At 39.7% G+C, this 14,624-nt stretch overlaps 1 protein-coding gene across 3 annotated transcripts in view; it reads left to right on the top strand.

Annotated features, from left to right (window-relative positions):
• Positions 1-14,305, top strand: part of nbeab (neurobeachin b) — a 464,498-nt gene extending 450,193 nt beyond the window's left edge. For all 3 annotated transcript variants that reach the window (XM_072691521.1, XM_072691520.1, XM_072691522.1), the window contains exons 53-56: positions 3,218-3,319; positions 6,566-6,762; positions 7,098-7,249; positions 10,536-14,305. In XM_072691521.1, the coding sequence (XP_072547622.1) occupies positions 3,218-3,319; positions 6,566-6,762; positions 7,098-7,249; positions 10,536-10,626 (542 nt within the window). In that variant the 3' untranslated portion in view covers positions 10,627-14,305. The remainder of the gene's footprint in view (positions 1-3,217; positions 3,320-6,565; positions 6,763-7,097; positions 7,250-10,535) is intronic.
• The last annotated feature ends 319 nt before the right edge of the window (positions 14,306-14,624 follow it).

Genomic DNA, 14,624 nt, shown 5'->3' with positions numbered 1-14,624 from the left:
TCCTTGTAACTTATTTCACAGTTAAAACCTGCAGCTTCATGTGGTTTACAGATTAGCTCACCATCTCCAGGTCAGGACTAATGATGGGTGTGAGCTTCCTCTTAGTAAGTTCAACAGCAGCTTACTTTTCAGCTGCTGTTATTAGGTCATTAGGCTTATATAAGATTTCTAGGAAGAAAACACAAAGACAGTTCCCTATTGGCTGCTTAGTTGGCTTTACCTTCACATGCATTATGATTAACCAAGGCCTCAAAGGGGTATCCATCAATTCTTCTAAATTTCAGCATTTCAGTGGTTAGATAAATCAGAGTCTTTCAGAAGGGTCTGATTTGAAAGCCTCTGTTCTAGAAACCATCAGCTTAGATGTGTTCATAGTGTTGATGAATAAAACCACAGACAAAAGCTAATAATATTTTATCATTTTTCTATAGTGTATATATTTTAGATTTCGAGTACCCTCATGAAACTATGTTTTTTTTTTGTTACTATTTTACTATTAATAAAATTACATACAAATCATAAAGGTTCAACTGTCATTTGAAATATTAAATAGAATAGCTATATTGTGTCAAGTCTCTTAAAATAATTCACAATGATTAAATAATTAAATTACAATAATTAAATTCTGTAGAAATTTGCCTTTTATAAAAACACATACCTTAATTGTAGTTTAAACATGTATGTCCTTACTTTACATGTTTTTGATTAGTCAAGGCATGTTTGGTGTCTGATGTTTGCTTGGATCTGAATCTATGAGGATAATGAACAGTAGCTAAGCAAAGAAAAAAGTATTGGGACACCTGCTCATTCATTATTTCTTCTGAAATCAAGGGCATTAAAATAGTCTATCCTCCTTTTTTAGAGTAACTGTCTCTACTGTGCAGGGAAGAAGGCTTTCCACAAAATTTTGGAGCATTGCTGTGAAGATTTGATAACATTCAGTGACAAGAGTCTTAGTTAGATCAGGATGTTGGATGATCACCACCCCACCTCATAAAAGTATTGGATTGAGCACCGACCATCGGAGCGCCATATACCCTCCCAATTGTGCTCTCTCTGACTCTGGCTGCTGATGGCGAAGCGGCATGGCTCAGGATTCAAACTCATGACCCCCAGGCCATAGTGGCAGTGTTTTAGGCCACTGAAATAAGACATATCAGATATTTAGACTAGATTTAAGAGGATTTCACTTACTAATATAGCTTTTTGCTGGGCAAACGTGTCTGGCCTGATTGTCTAGACTTGACACCAGAGGAAACTGTGTAAATCTTGATCTTCAGCTGAACTGTTCCTTTAATTAATGTCAGTACCAAACAGTCCCATCCAGGCATCCGTGGCAGAATATGTGTTTTTTTTTCTCTAGATATGTTCTTGTCTTCTGCTGGTGTCTCTCCGGGACACTGTAGGCACAGTGGCTTGTCAGCCAGCGTTTCCCTGAGCAGCATGGTTTAATTTCACATGTGTCTCAGCTGAGGTCGCCAGGGCCAGAGCCAGTTAAAGTCTAGCTTAAAAGCTTTCACAAATGTTTCAGATGAAGGTTATGTTTCTCTCAGCTTGCACTGAAACAACTGAAACTAAATAGACAAAAGTATTGGGACACCTGCCCATTCAATGTTTCTTCTGAAATCAAGGACATTAAAAAAAAGTTTATCCTGCTTCTGTTGGAGTAACTATCTCTGCTGTCCAGGGAAGAAGGCTTTCTACTAGATTTTGGAGGAACATTGTTGTGACACGAGCATTAGTGAGGTCAGGATGTTGGATGATCAACATCCCAAAATAGACTTTCTTAATTTGTTTCTGACACTGTACTACACACTTATCTATAGAATAACAGAAGTAATAAGACAATTTACTGTCTGTTTAGGCTTGCCAGAAGTCTAAGCTACTTTTGTCTCTTTTATGAAGATCATATATTTGCAGGCATTGCTGCACAGTAGAATAGTGCACCAGCACCACATAGTCTGATACATATCCCTGTAGGTCTTTCTTTGTGAACTTTTAGTGAAATTTGATTTGCCCTTCTAGCAATCCTATAGACAGTTCTCTCAAAAAGTTTTCTTGGTCTTCCAGACTTGAACTTGACCTCCATTGGTCCTGTTAGCCACTCAAAGAGCCAGTATTACACACTTCAGTTTCCACAATATAACATAATACAGCCTTTTAGAGATCAGTTCATCATTCATGTCATGTATCAGTGTAGCAATGCACATCACTGCTGTCCAGCAAAACTGCTGCTCTATTGATCTGCTGTGTTTCAGCTGCTCTTGCAGTTTCCTGCAGGTGGCTCCTGAAATGCCCTCAGCTCACCTCTCTCTTCCGCCTCATCAATCAAGTGACTATCCATGTAAAACTAGAGGCAGCCCTATCACCTTTATGCAGACCCTGCTAGTGTGTTAATGAAGATGGTCCAACCTTCAGAGCGGATGTTTTTTTCCTGGATATTAATTGGTCTTTCTCGTTTTAAACTTTTGATATAAATGGAAATAACCCCAGAAGGCTAAACCCTCGCAGGATAACATACTTTCAGCTATTTGAACTACAAATGAAGAAGCTCAGCAGATTTATTACAGATATATTTATATAGATAGATGTTTTAAAGTAATTAAATCCCTGTTCATTGTAAAAGCTCAGCTACATTGATGAGCATTGAGGGCCATCCTCAATGTATTGATTGACTGATTGAAAATAATGAGAAAAGAAATCTGTATTATGTTGGAGAAACTGAAGCATTGCTGTGACTAGAACATTAGTTAGGTCAGGGTGGTTGATAAACACCACCCTAAAATAGACTTTCTGACACTGCATTACAAACTTATGGATAAAACGACAGAGTACAGAGTACATGTTTGTTTAGTCTTGCTCAAAGCCACTTTTGTCCATTTGAGATAGATAAATAGACACATAGACAGATAGACAGACAGATAGACAGACAGATAGACAGACAGATAGACAGACAGATAGATAGATAGATAGATAGATAGATAGATAGATAGATAGATAGGCAGATAGATAGATAGATAGATAGATAGATAGATAGGCAGATAGATAGATAGATAGATAGATAGATAGATAGATAGATAGATAGATAGCATACTATAAAATATGCATACTGTGTACAGTACCGTGCGGACGTCAAATATGGTGTCATTTAAAACTGGATCACCTGTGGATATAGATCTCAGTTTTGGTGACTATATATTTCTCTTCTGTTTTGCAGGTGATTACCCAGCACCCCGTGCAGTTCTTACTGGCCATGACTACGAGGTTGTGTGCGTGTCGGTGTGTGCCGAGCTTGGCCTTGTCATCAGTGGCGCCAAAGGTCAGTAAGAGAATTATCATCTTCTTTAAACAAGTAATTTCATCAATTCCATACACTGTATGCAGCACTGCTGTGAGGATTTGATTGCATTCAGCGACAAGAGAATTAGTGAGGTCAGGGTGTTGGATGATTGATCGCCACCCCACCTCAACCCTAACTCCCCAACTCATTCCAAAAGTATTGGATGGAGCACCACCATCTCATCATTCCAGAGAACACAGTTCCTCCACTGCTCCTTAGCTGCTCAGTGCTGGGGGGCTTTATACCCCTCTAGCCCACGCCTGGCATTAAGCAGCATGGTGCCAATAGGTTCATGTTTATCTGTTCTAGAGAGTCCTATTCTGTTGACAGTACTTCTATACAGGGACTAGACTAGACAAGCTGTGTGTGCATTTGTACATCTGTGTCAGTAATGGGTGCATCGTGAAGCAGCTGAGTGCATTCATCAGATGGGGTGTCCACAAACATTTGGACATACAGTGAATGTCTGTTATATGTGGGGACTTTGTCCTGCAAGTGATTGATTGTTGGTTGAGGGAGTTTGAAAAGGTTCTGGTGAGGCTGAATTCTTACCTGCCTCCTTTGGTTTAGTCTAAGCTGTTTGCCAGTGGGAGTGGTGACTCATTGGGGGCGGAGTTACAGTGGGTGACATCCGTTGAGCAAAGTTGATTGATTGGGGTCACCTGAAAGTGATGAGCTGGGTTTTGTGGTTTGCTGCTCTGTTGGCACATAGTGTGCTCCTCAGAGTTGTGTTCCGTGGTTAGCTTGCCTACCAAACTAGAAAGAAGTGTGTGTGGGGGGAGATAAGTGGTTGTGTAAGGGAGAGACATTAAAAAAGTATGCTGTACCTGAGAGATGTACTTTAAAGCAGAACTTCCTGGCAGAAATCTGAATTTCCTTCAACAGAGCTTAATGTCAGAAAGTTAGTTCAGTAAGCCAGGCTTTATGTCACCTTCTGGTGTTAAAAGAAGAGGGCACACCAGCAGCTCATACCCCCATTATGCTAAAGCCTCCACAAGAAAATGTCAAAAGTATATCAATAAGCCATGCTTTGGTCTGAGTAAAAGTAATGGAGTTGTTGGGGGACATAAAGCTGTAGGATAGAGAAATACCTGAGACTTTGATAGACTGACTTTCTACTTTCCAGGATTTCTGGGAGGTAGGGAGCAAGTGGTCAAGTCAAGTCAAGTGGGTTTTATTCTCATTTCAACTACATACAGAGTACACAGTGAAACCAAACAATGTTCCTCCAGGACCATGATGCAACACAGACACAGTGCATACAAAACACAAGTGCAACACAGTACAAGTGTAGACAGACAACACAACACAATACAAACAGAGAATAATAAATAATTAGGGGTAGTGTGCAAATTATGCAGTGTGCAATAAATATTGAGTCCAGTGAGGTTGTAAAGTTATTAGTGCAAAATGCTTCCCATATTGTCTGGAGTAAATGGTTGGTGAGAGAGAGAGTTCAGTCTCTGGAGTTGAGAAGTCTGATGGCTTGGGGGAAGAAGCTATTGCAGAGTCTGGTCGTGTTGGACCGGATGCTGCGGTACGTTCTTCCTGATGGCAGGAGGGAGAACAGTCTATGTGAAGGGTGGGTGGAGTCATCCACAATGCTGGTTGCTTTGCAGATGCAGCGGGCAGTGTAAATGTCCTTTTGCTTTTGTCAAAAGTCATACTACTCCAGTAGAAAAAAATGCTGTGAGAACATACGTTGCCTAATGATATGTTAAGCATAAGAGTCATGTTTATATATGAGCCAAACCAACATGACTGGCTGCTCAGATAAATAGCCAGTAGGTCTACTGTCTCTGTATGCTAAGGTCACCAGATATCTAGAGAATATTGCACTATAGAACTTCCTTCATAGTGAACCGCAATACAGTCAGGTCAGCTGGAAAGAGTGAGGCGTCAGAGATTGAGCTGAATGGGTTTTGAGCCGGTGCCAAAGTTATGCCAGCATTACACCAACTGATTTTAAGCAGCTTCGCTGTCGCAGACCAATTTCAGAATAAAATCATGTGAGTCTTGCTGGAGTTGCAGCGAGCTCCTGTCATCCTGGTTGTTGGTGGTCAGGATTGCTGCTGTAACTCCAACAAAAACCCCAAAAGTTTAATAAAATCAACCTTGTTTAATATTATGACATGTTTTTAGTCTTGGATCAGTCAGATTGTGATGTGGAAAGTGTAAGTGAATTGTGAACTCTCTAGGTGAAAGCAGCAAAGTGGTTACAGGAACATCTCTGGCAGGTAGATGAGACATGAAGGAGACTCAGGGGAGGCCTCATAAAATAATTTAAACAATATGGTAATCATAAAAATGAAACTGAATTTAAAATGTTAAATTCTAAATTCTAATATTTTTTTTTAAATATTAAAATGTTAAATTTCTAAATTCTAAAATAAATAAATTAAAGAAAAAAGTATAATATAATATAATATATATATATATATATATATATATATATATATATATATATATATATATATATATATAATACAATAAAATAAAAATAATAAAATAAAAATAATCACATAAAATCAAACAAAATATGCTTTTAAAAAAATCATAAAATAAAGGGAAATAATCTCAAAAGGCATCTAGTTGCAGTCTTAGCAAAAATCATAGTCTGGGAATAAAAAAACATAAGTAAAAAAGTATTTCAAGTATTTTCACAGTATTTTCACATCTTCTAGTGTATGGTCAGCATTATGCTCAGATGTTGGTTATTTACAATATTCACATTAAAATCTGCACGAGCCAAGACTAATAACCTAATTTGAATATTAAAAACAGAACGTCACAATGAGAACATTTAGGAGAAGAGTTAGGACAGCTATCCAGACCAGAGATGACGGGAAGGCGCTGCAGCTCTAGCAAGACTCAACTGATTTTGTCCTGACAGTGGAAATGTTTCTGCGACAGTGAAATCCCCTGAAAAGTCTTTGGTGTAAGGCCGGCATTAGTTTGGTAGCTCAGACTTCAGTCTACACTCCTCAGGCTGTTTGCGCTGTCTGTGCCACTGTTCGACATTTCTAAGAAAAGCCCTTTAGACTGTAGATCATGTTGCTAGATCATTTTATGACCCTGTGTGAAATACTGTCCACTTCAGAAGTGGACAGACTTGCAGACAGAGTTCGTGCTTCAGGACGGTTGCTGCTACAGTTTTTAGCTATGTGATTCACTCTGTCCGTTTGTATATCTGGTGCCTGATTTCTCTGGCCTGTATTCTTGCAGAGGGACCATGTCTGGTCCACACCATAACTGGGGACCTCCTTCGGGCTCTAGAGGGTCCAGACAACTGCACTCTCCCTCGCCTTATCTCAGTGTCCAGCGAGGGCCACTGTATCATCTGCTACGAGAGGGGCCAATTCTGCAACTTCAGCATCAACGGCAAACTGCTTGCCCAGATGGAGATTAATGACTCCACACGTGTAAGAGCTCACTAAGCCAGCTCATAATTGCGAGATTTTTGTGGATATACTGAACACCAGTGTTGCATAAGGCTTGCGTTTTAGCTTGGTTACAGCTCAAACCTCATGCGTTTCAATTCTTATTACCTCAGACAAATGTTCTAGATAATGTTATTTAATGTATTATGCATATATTAAATACTGAAACACTGTAAAAGCTGAGACCATATAAATGCAAATAAGCTGGAAGCCAGGATAGTATAGCCAGTGAATATTAGAAATGATCATTTTAGCAGGTCTACATATACTCTTGACATCACACAGCTTAATTCTGCTGTTTGGCTATGACTCTTCAGGCTATCCTCCTAAGCAGTGATGGTCAGACGCTGGTGACTGGAGGGGATAACGGCGTGGTGGAGGTGTGGCAGGCGTGTGATTTCAAACAGCTCTACATCTACCCTGGATGTGACGCTGGAATCCGAGCTATGGACCTGTCACATGATCAAAGGTATTTTATTTATTACATTTTAATATAATGTTATACACAATATTTTAACTGTTGATTCAGCATCTAACTCTTTCACACCGAGTGTTTACACTGCAGGATACAAAAAGGTCAAGAGTTACAAGTTTTCCTAGGAAAATAATGTATGAAGAAGATAAAAACTATTAGGTTATTAATTATTAAGATAAAAACTACAGTTTATGGTGAATGGAGAAAAAACTATCAAAAAACAACTCACACTCTGAACAGATCATTTTAGAGACTGACCTTCTGAACTCTTAGGGCCCTATTTTAGTGATCTTTTGGTTAGCTGTCAACCGTGCACCTTGCAGCTGGATTTTTTGGACGTGTCAGTGTGTCTTTGCTATCATAATAATGGGAAAAGTATGCCTTACGCAGCTCGAAACGGGTGTTTTTTGAGTGTTTCAGCGTGTCACGTGCCATTCCCTTTAAGAGCCAGCCAGGTGCAGTCTGACTTTGGTGGGTTGCTATTTCAGTGGTGTAAAGCAGGGTTGTCGCACCTTTGTAGAGGGGTGAACGGTAACAGTGGTTCTGTTGTAAACAGTGAAGAAAAGCTAAAGTCGAAAAGAAAGAGTTCAAGTTGGGAACAGTGAAGAAAAGCTGAAGTCGAAAAGAAAGAGTTCAAGTTGGGAACAGTAAAGAAAAGCTGTCGAAAAGAAAGAGTTCAAGTTGGGAACAGTAAAGAAAAGCTGTCGAAAAGAAAGAGTTCAAGTTGGGAACAGTAAAGAAAAGCTGTCGAAAAGAAAGAGTTCAAGTTGGGAACAGTGAAGAAAAGCTGAAGTCGAAAAGAAAGAGTTCAAGTTGGGAACAGTAAAGAAAAGCTGTCGAAAAGAAAGAGTTCAAGTTGGGAACAGTAAAGAAAAGCTGTCGAAAAGAAAGAGTTCAAGTTGGGAACAGTGAAGAAAAGCTGAAGTCGAAAAGAAAGAGTTCAAGTTGGGAACAGTAAAGAAAAGCTGTCGAAAAGTCGAAAAGAAAGAGTTCAAGTTGGGAACAGTAAAGAAAAGCTGTCAAAGTCGAAAAGAAAGAGTTCAAGTTGGGAACAGTAAAGAAAAGCTAAAGCAGGGATGTATGCGCAATGGGCACGTGCCTGTGTTGACAATTTACTGCCAAGATAGCAACGAACGTCTGACTGTTGATGTCTGCCTAGGCTGTTTTCAGTCAGTGGTGCTCCTGTGTTTTCCACTACACCTAGTGGCATAGATATATTCGCAAGCAGCATTGCTATTTAAGCAATGCAGGGGGAAGGCGTGAAAATAGACTGTTGGCGGGGTGTAAGGTAGCAATGAGCACTGCAACTCGCCTTGCACAGGGTGTCAGGGTGTCTATGAAAAGACTACAGTCTGAACCTCTCCCACATTTAAAGACAATTTGTCATTTTTAAGTCACAGACTTTGATGAAGACTGAAAATCTTGCAGGGTCAATACTTGCAAGACTGCAGATGGATTCTGTATTAGATTATTTCCCATCATGCTGCTGCTAGAAATTTTCATAAAGAGAAATGGTTGAACAGTGGAGCAGAAACAAGAGCAGCTTTTGCCCACAGCTGCCCATGCAGAACATGACAGACATGACCCTTGCTGCTTCCAATTTGGTGCTGAAGGTGTAAGCAGGCAGCATGTACCGTCAGCCACCAGCAGGGGGCCTAGGAAAGCTGGTGGAGCTGGAGCAAAGAACTTCAAGCCCCAGAAGCCTAAGCGGCAATCAATGCTGACCAGACCCACCTGTGTGGCACTGTGTAAATACACCCAGCCAAACACAATTCACCGTCGCACCTTTGTAGAGGGGTGAACGGTAACAGTGGTTCTAAGTTGGAAACAGTGAAGAAAAGCTGAAGTTGAAAAAGAAAGAGTTCAAGTTGGGAACAGTGAAGAAAAGCTGAAGTTGAAAAAGAAAGAGTTCAAGTCGGGAACAGTAAAGAAAAGCTGAAGTTGAAAAAGAAAGAGTTCAAGTTGGGAACAGTGAAGAAAAGCTGAAGTTGAAAAAGAAAGTTCAAATTGGGAACAGTAAAGAAAAGCTGAAGTCGTAAAGAAAGAGTTCAAGTTGGGAACAGTGAAGTTGTGAACAGCTGAAAAGAGAGTTTGTTGTAATAAAAACTAGAAAAAAGAAAATATATTGAGTTGGAAAAGGTTCAGCTTGTCCTTTGTTTGAGTGCGCACCGCTCCCGGTGTTTCCTTTGTTTGTTTTCCCGCCCTTTTTTCTGTATAGCTTTTAAACAGTTTTTATACTGCCACCTCTTACAGCTGTGGTGGTGCAGTGGAAACGCACTGGGCTCCCATTTCCAAGGTTGGGAGTTCGAGCCGAACCACATCAATTGTCTCACCAAGCACCAATCTTGTATTGACTTAAGAACAGCTGACTTAAGACATTCATCATCTATTACACGCACCATAAAATAATACCCCCCAAAATAGGGGTTGTACCATTTAACAACCTTTGAGTCCAAACCCCACACCACACCGTAACAGTAGGGAGCTCACCTAATGGTTAATCACAATTTGCATAAGCCAAGACTAAAAACTCATAATTATTATTTTTAAACAACACGTCAAGATGAGAAAAAGCTGGCAAAAGACAACTGTTGTTCTTGAGTATAAAGTTAGGAGAAAATTAATTCTTAAGAAAATCTCTGAACATTTATTTAAACTTTTATTTTCAGTATGAAGTTGAGGGACAAAAATCACATCTAACGAAGGGCCAATTCTGGGCTTATTTGGAGGTGGGAGCCTCAAAATCGCTGGTTTGCTTTCAAACCGAAGAATTCCATTCAAACCGTGGATTATGCAATTTTGAACTTTCCTTTTCTTTTTCTGTGCACATTTTTGCTAAATAGTAGTATCTAGGATTACCCATTTATTGCTTTTCATTATTTTCCTTGAATACAAACTGAATTCCTGGAAAAACGCAGAACAAACGCTTAGAACAAGCGGTCCTGGGTCCAAAAAAAAAAAGTGTTAGACACTTTGGTGAATCCGGACCCTGATTTGCATTGTCACGCTGTAGTAGCATGTGTTCATGTCTGCAGTTTGGTTGTTGCAGTAATTTAATACCAGGACATTACACACAGCGCACACACAAGTAATTCCAGGTGGCAAATTCTGACATCAAAACCACATGAAATCCAATCTGAATCAGATTGGAAACCATATAGAAATGAGATTGTGTAAATCTAAAAATGTGACTCCCTTTTGGGGTGAAAAGGAATATTTGATGTGTGGCTTTTGTCCTGCATAAGATCAATGAGTTTACACTGTCCTTTTTGTGTTCCAGGACTTTGATCACTGGTATGGCATCTGGTAGCATTGTAGCATTCAACATTGACTTCAACCGCTGGCATTACGAGCATCAGAACAGGTACTGAAAACACGTCCTGTAGACTACAGGCTGTTCCAGCTACAGACGCTCCAGTGCAGGAGCAGTCTGATCTACCAGCAACACCTCCGAGCTGAACATATCGAAGCAGAGTAATTCAGAGAAGAGGAAAGCAGAAGATTGGAGGGGAGCTCCAATGCATTTTCATCTGGACAGAATATCTGTTCTTGTTCTGGCATCTACCAGTCATCTACAGTACTGTATGTATTAAAATACTGTATCAGCTAATAATGCTGTGTTTCTCATGGGCCTAATCAACCAGAAACCTAAAGAAATATCCCCATATAAACGCAAACCAAGGCCCAGCAACCCTTTTACCCTTTTCGTTGTGTCCTAGCTAACAATAAGCTGATGTGAATCAGCCTGTTTTACTTGTTGTCCCACAATTTAAACTGTGAAAATATCATTCTGCACAGAGGAGAAAAAAGCGACAGTGTTTCTACGGTGTACATTTGTACATGCTAGCAGCATATCACCTTCTTGAGAATTATTTTCAGGGTAAATATGTGGTTGATGATTGTAAATACTGCGAACGTTAAAATATATTCCTTATGAAAAAGGTAAGCTTACTGAGTAAAGTCTCTGAAATCTGTTCGTTAAGCTCATACAACTGTCTGTGAGGGTCTTTCTTTAAAAAGCAAGGATATTTGTCTGTCCACTAGTGTCACGCTTTCGACATCAGGTCATTTCTAATGTGTTGTGAGCGAAATGAGCCCCAGTGTTTCCTGTAAAATGTACCGTGTTTGAGCCATTTCTCTGTGATTCGCTGTTAACCTCATCTACAAACCAAATGTGAAAGGACTGATCTACATCTTGGACCTGCTCATGCAGCACCAACCTGCTCCCCGATCCCCGATCCAGAGTTTAATCAGTGCTATCCATGTGGGTACACTATTTGGACAAAAGTATTGGGACACACCTCTTAATCATTCAATTCATGCCTTTCATTCAGTCCTGTTGCCACAGGTGTATAAAATCTAGCCCCTAGCCATGCAGTCTTCCTTTCTCAAACACATTAGTGAAACCACAGCGTGGTTCTGTATGTAATAGGTGAAACCGCTGCACCAACAACAACAAGTCAGCTGGTGAAATTTAGACCGTCCCTCCTAGATCTTCCTCCATCAGCTGTGAGTGGTATTATTATTGAACAGTGGAAGCGTTTAGGAGGAACAGCTCACAGAGAGCAGCTCAGTGTCCACCGAGTGTCTGTCAGACCACGTAAAGTTACAGAGCAGGGTCAGGGCCGAGTGCTGAGCTCAGAGCAGAGTGCAGAAAAGCCTCCAACTGACTCAATAACTGCAGAGCTCCAGACCTGCAGAGGGGGACCAGCTCCATATTAATGTCTATGGATTTAGAATGAGGTGTTATAAAAGCTCCTGTAGGTGTAATGTGTCCCAATACTTTTGTCCATATAGTGAATCAAGGGAGGCAAAGGAGCCCTTATGTAACATGACTGACATGATTATTAGATATAAATTTAGTAGCTTGGCACCCTCCTTATGCATTTAAACCTGCTTAATGAATGTTCCCTTTAGTCTTGAGGGTTGCATTAATGCTATAACAGGCCATCATAGTCAGGTTGCTCTTGGTGAGTTAGTGGAACAGCTGCTAATGTGGAGTATATTCAGGTTCTCATGTCTCTTTAATACATTAAAAAAAAATTGTCATACATTCAGAGCATTTAAAGATGTATAACTTCACTGTCATGTAAAACCTTGTATCTCCAACAGGGCAACTTTACAGGAGAAAATCTCAGATTTTAATTGAGGTCATTTTGGAGTGTTTATATTGGTCCATTCATCATGACATTCTGGCTGTGTTTATATTTGTGATTGCTCTGTTAGTCCAGTTTGTTAGAGTAAGTGTGAACGCCGCCTTTCCAACTCTATTGCACACCAAACAAGCAGACCGAGACCACCTGAGCTCGAACCATTTCTAAGCGAACTCTGGTGCAGTTAATTTGAAGTATGAACAAAAGAGCTGTGCACGGGCACCGGGACACCCCTGCCCGCTCGCTTCACCAATATCACCCCGTCCACATCTCCCTACTTCATCACGGGTGAGTCTCTGTACAGACCTGCCCACGGTTCTGTGCTTTAACTTCTTCTGTCTGAGACTTTAGTTTCGTTGGGCTGTGTCCCAAACCACACACTACCACCCTACTACACAGTGATTCAGTGAACGAGCCCCCATTAGAACTGCATTCATCAGTGTAGTGCAGTAAGATGCAGCCACGGTAACGTCAAAATTTACAGCTTTAATGTACGTCATTCTGTGGACAAATTATTACATATGTCATTTAATAAGACAGGTTTAAGGGTCCAGCATTAGGATTTTAGGTTTTTTCATGGGGTGGGACTTTTCTTGCTTGGTCCGGACCAAGAGAACCGAGCTATAAGTATAAACACCCCCTCTGACACAAAGTCAAGAACAATTGCCACATTCACATTATGTCAAAAAGTGAAAATGACAAAACTGGAGATACAGGTGTTTTGCATGACAGCGACAATAACAGGGTGGTATTAAAATGAATTTAAAAGATGAGCTTGATTAGTACTCTATACAGTATTTCACATATATGTCTTAAAATCAAACTTATAATCCCTGATAGCAAGAGGATAGCGGACCACTGTGGACCCACTAACGGCAAAGCTGGCGGTTCACTGGCATTTTGCTCAGTTTACTTATTTTCCCTGCAGTTTCACTTTTATCATCCTTATTAATTTAGTTTAGAAAATATTTTTCAGTTTCAGCAACAGCATTTTCAACCAAATCATTTTATATCACACATAGTCGTCATTTTTCTCTCAGTTGTCTTTTCAGCCTGTTTTCTAAAGTAAAAGTCTCTGCAGTCTTAAAATCTTAAAAGCTGGTTAGATTAGTGGGGTGCTGACCATGACAATCCAGCAGACCCACCGAACTATGCTCACTATCTGGGATGTTAATGAGAATAATAAATAAAATATTCTTTAAAAATACACCTAGTTGTTATTATTTTTCTCTCAGTTGTCTTCAGTCTATTTTCTAAAGTAAAAGTCTCTGCATTTTTAAAATCTGTTTGAGAAGATTAAAAGCTGGTTAGATCAGTGCAGTGGCAAACAGTCAGTGGTTTGCTGACCATGTTAACCCAGCAGACCGATATATGCTCACTATCTAGGATGTTAGAGATAATAATTAATAAAATAATTAATTGTAAAAAATAATAGTAATTACAGAAACTGAACGAGGCCTAAATCTGGAAATCACAATTTTCATGCAAATATGAAAGATCATATATAAGACAATGTCCAAAGTTCATGGTTCCTTTTTTCTTCCATTTGTGAAAGATCAGGATGTTCTCCAGTACTCGTGTGTGTTAGTGTGCTGTGGGGTCGGTTGTGCACTTTTGTTACAAGCATAATTTAGGTTTGATATGAAGATTATTATTTTGAATTCATTAAAAAAATAAAATGTATGATGAATGCAAGTGGTTCTGAACTTAAGAATTATGAATTCTGTGGCTTCATTTGATTCATATTCCTGTTTGCAAATCATGTCCCTGTGTTTACACTGTCTGATGAATCCATTGTATCTGCTGTTTTTTGCTGCAGATTTGAGTATGTCTCTGTTTTTTGTTCTGTTCTTCTCTTATTAAATCAATATTGATCATTGTGAGATTAATTTTGTTTTTAATAAAACATGATGAAACATGATCTCCACTGCTGATTGTGGAAATTATTTCATTATGGAGTTTGACTGCCAGGTTTTCAGCCTTTGAAAAATATTATATACACTGTCTGTCCAAATTTTTGTGGACACCCCTTCTCATGAATGCTTTCAGCTGTATTAAGATGCACCCATTGATGATACAGATGTGCATCTAGTCATTGAGAAGAAATACTGCCAATAGAATAGGACTCTCTGGAACAAACATGATAAACTAGAGGAACCTAACGCCCCCCAGCATTGAGTAGTGGAATGATGGGTGGTGCTCTATCCAATACGTTT

The sequence above is a fragment of the Salminus brasiliensis genome, chromosome 11, assembly GCF_030463535.1.
Source record: "Salminus brasiliensis chromosome 11, fSalBra1.hap2, whole genome shotgun sequence".
Taxonomy (NCBI): domain Eukaryota; kingdom Metazoa; phylum Chordata; class Actinopteri; order Characiformes; family Bryconidae; genus Salminus; species Salminus brasiliensis.
This window is presented reverse-complemented; position numbering and strand designations above follow the sequence as displayed.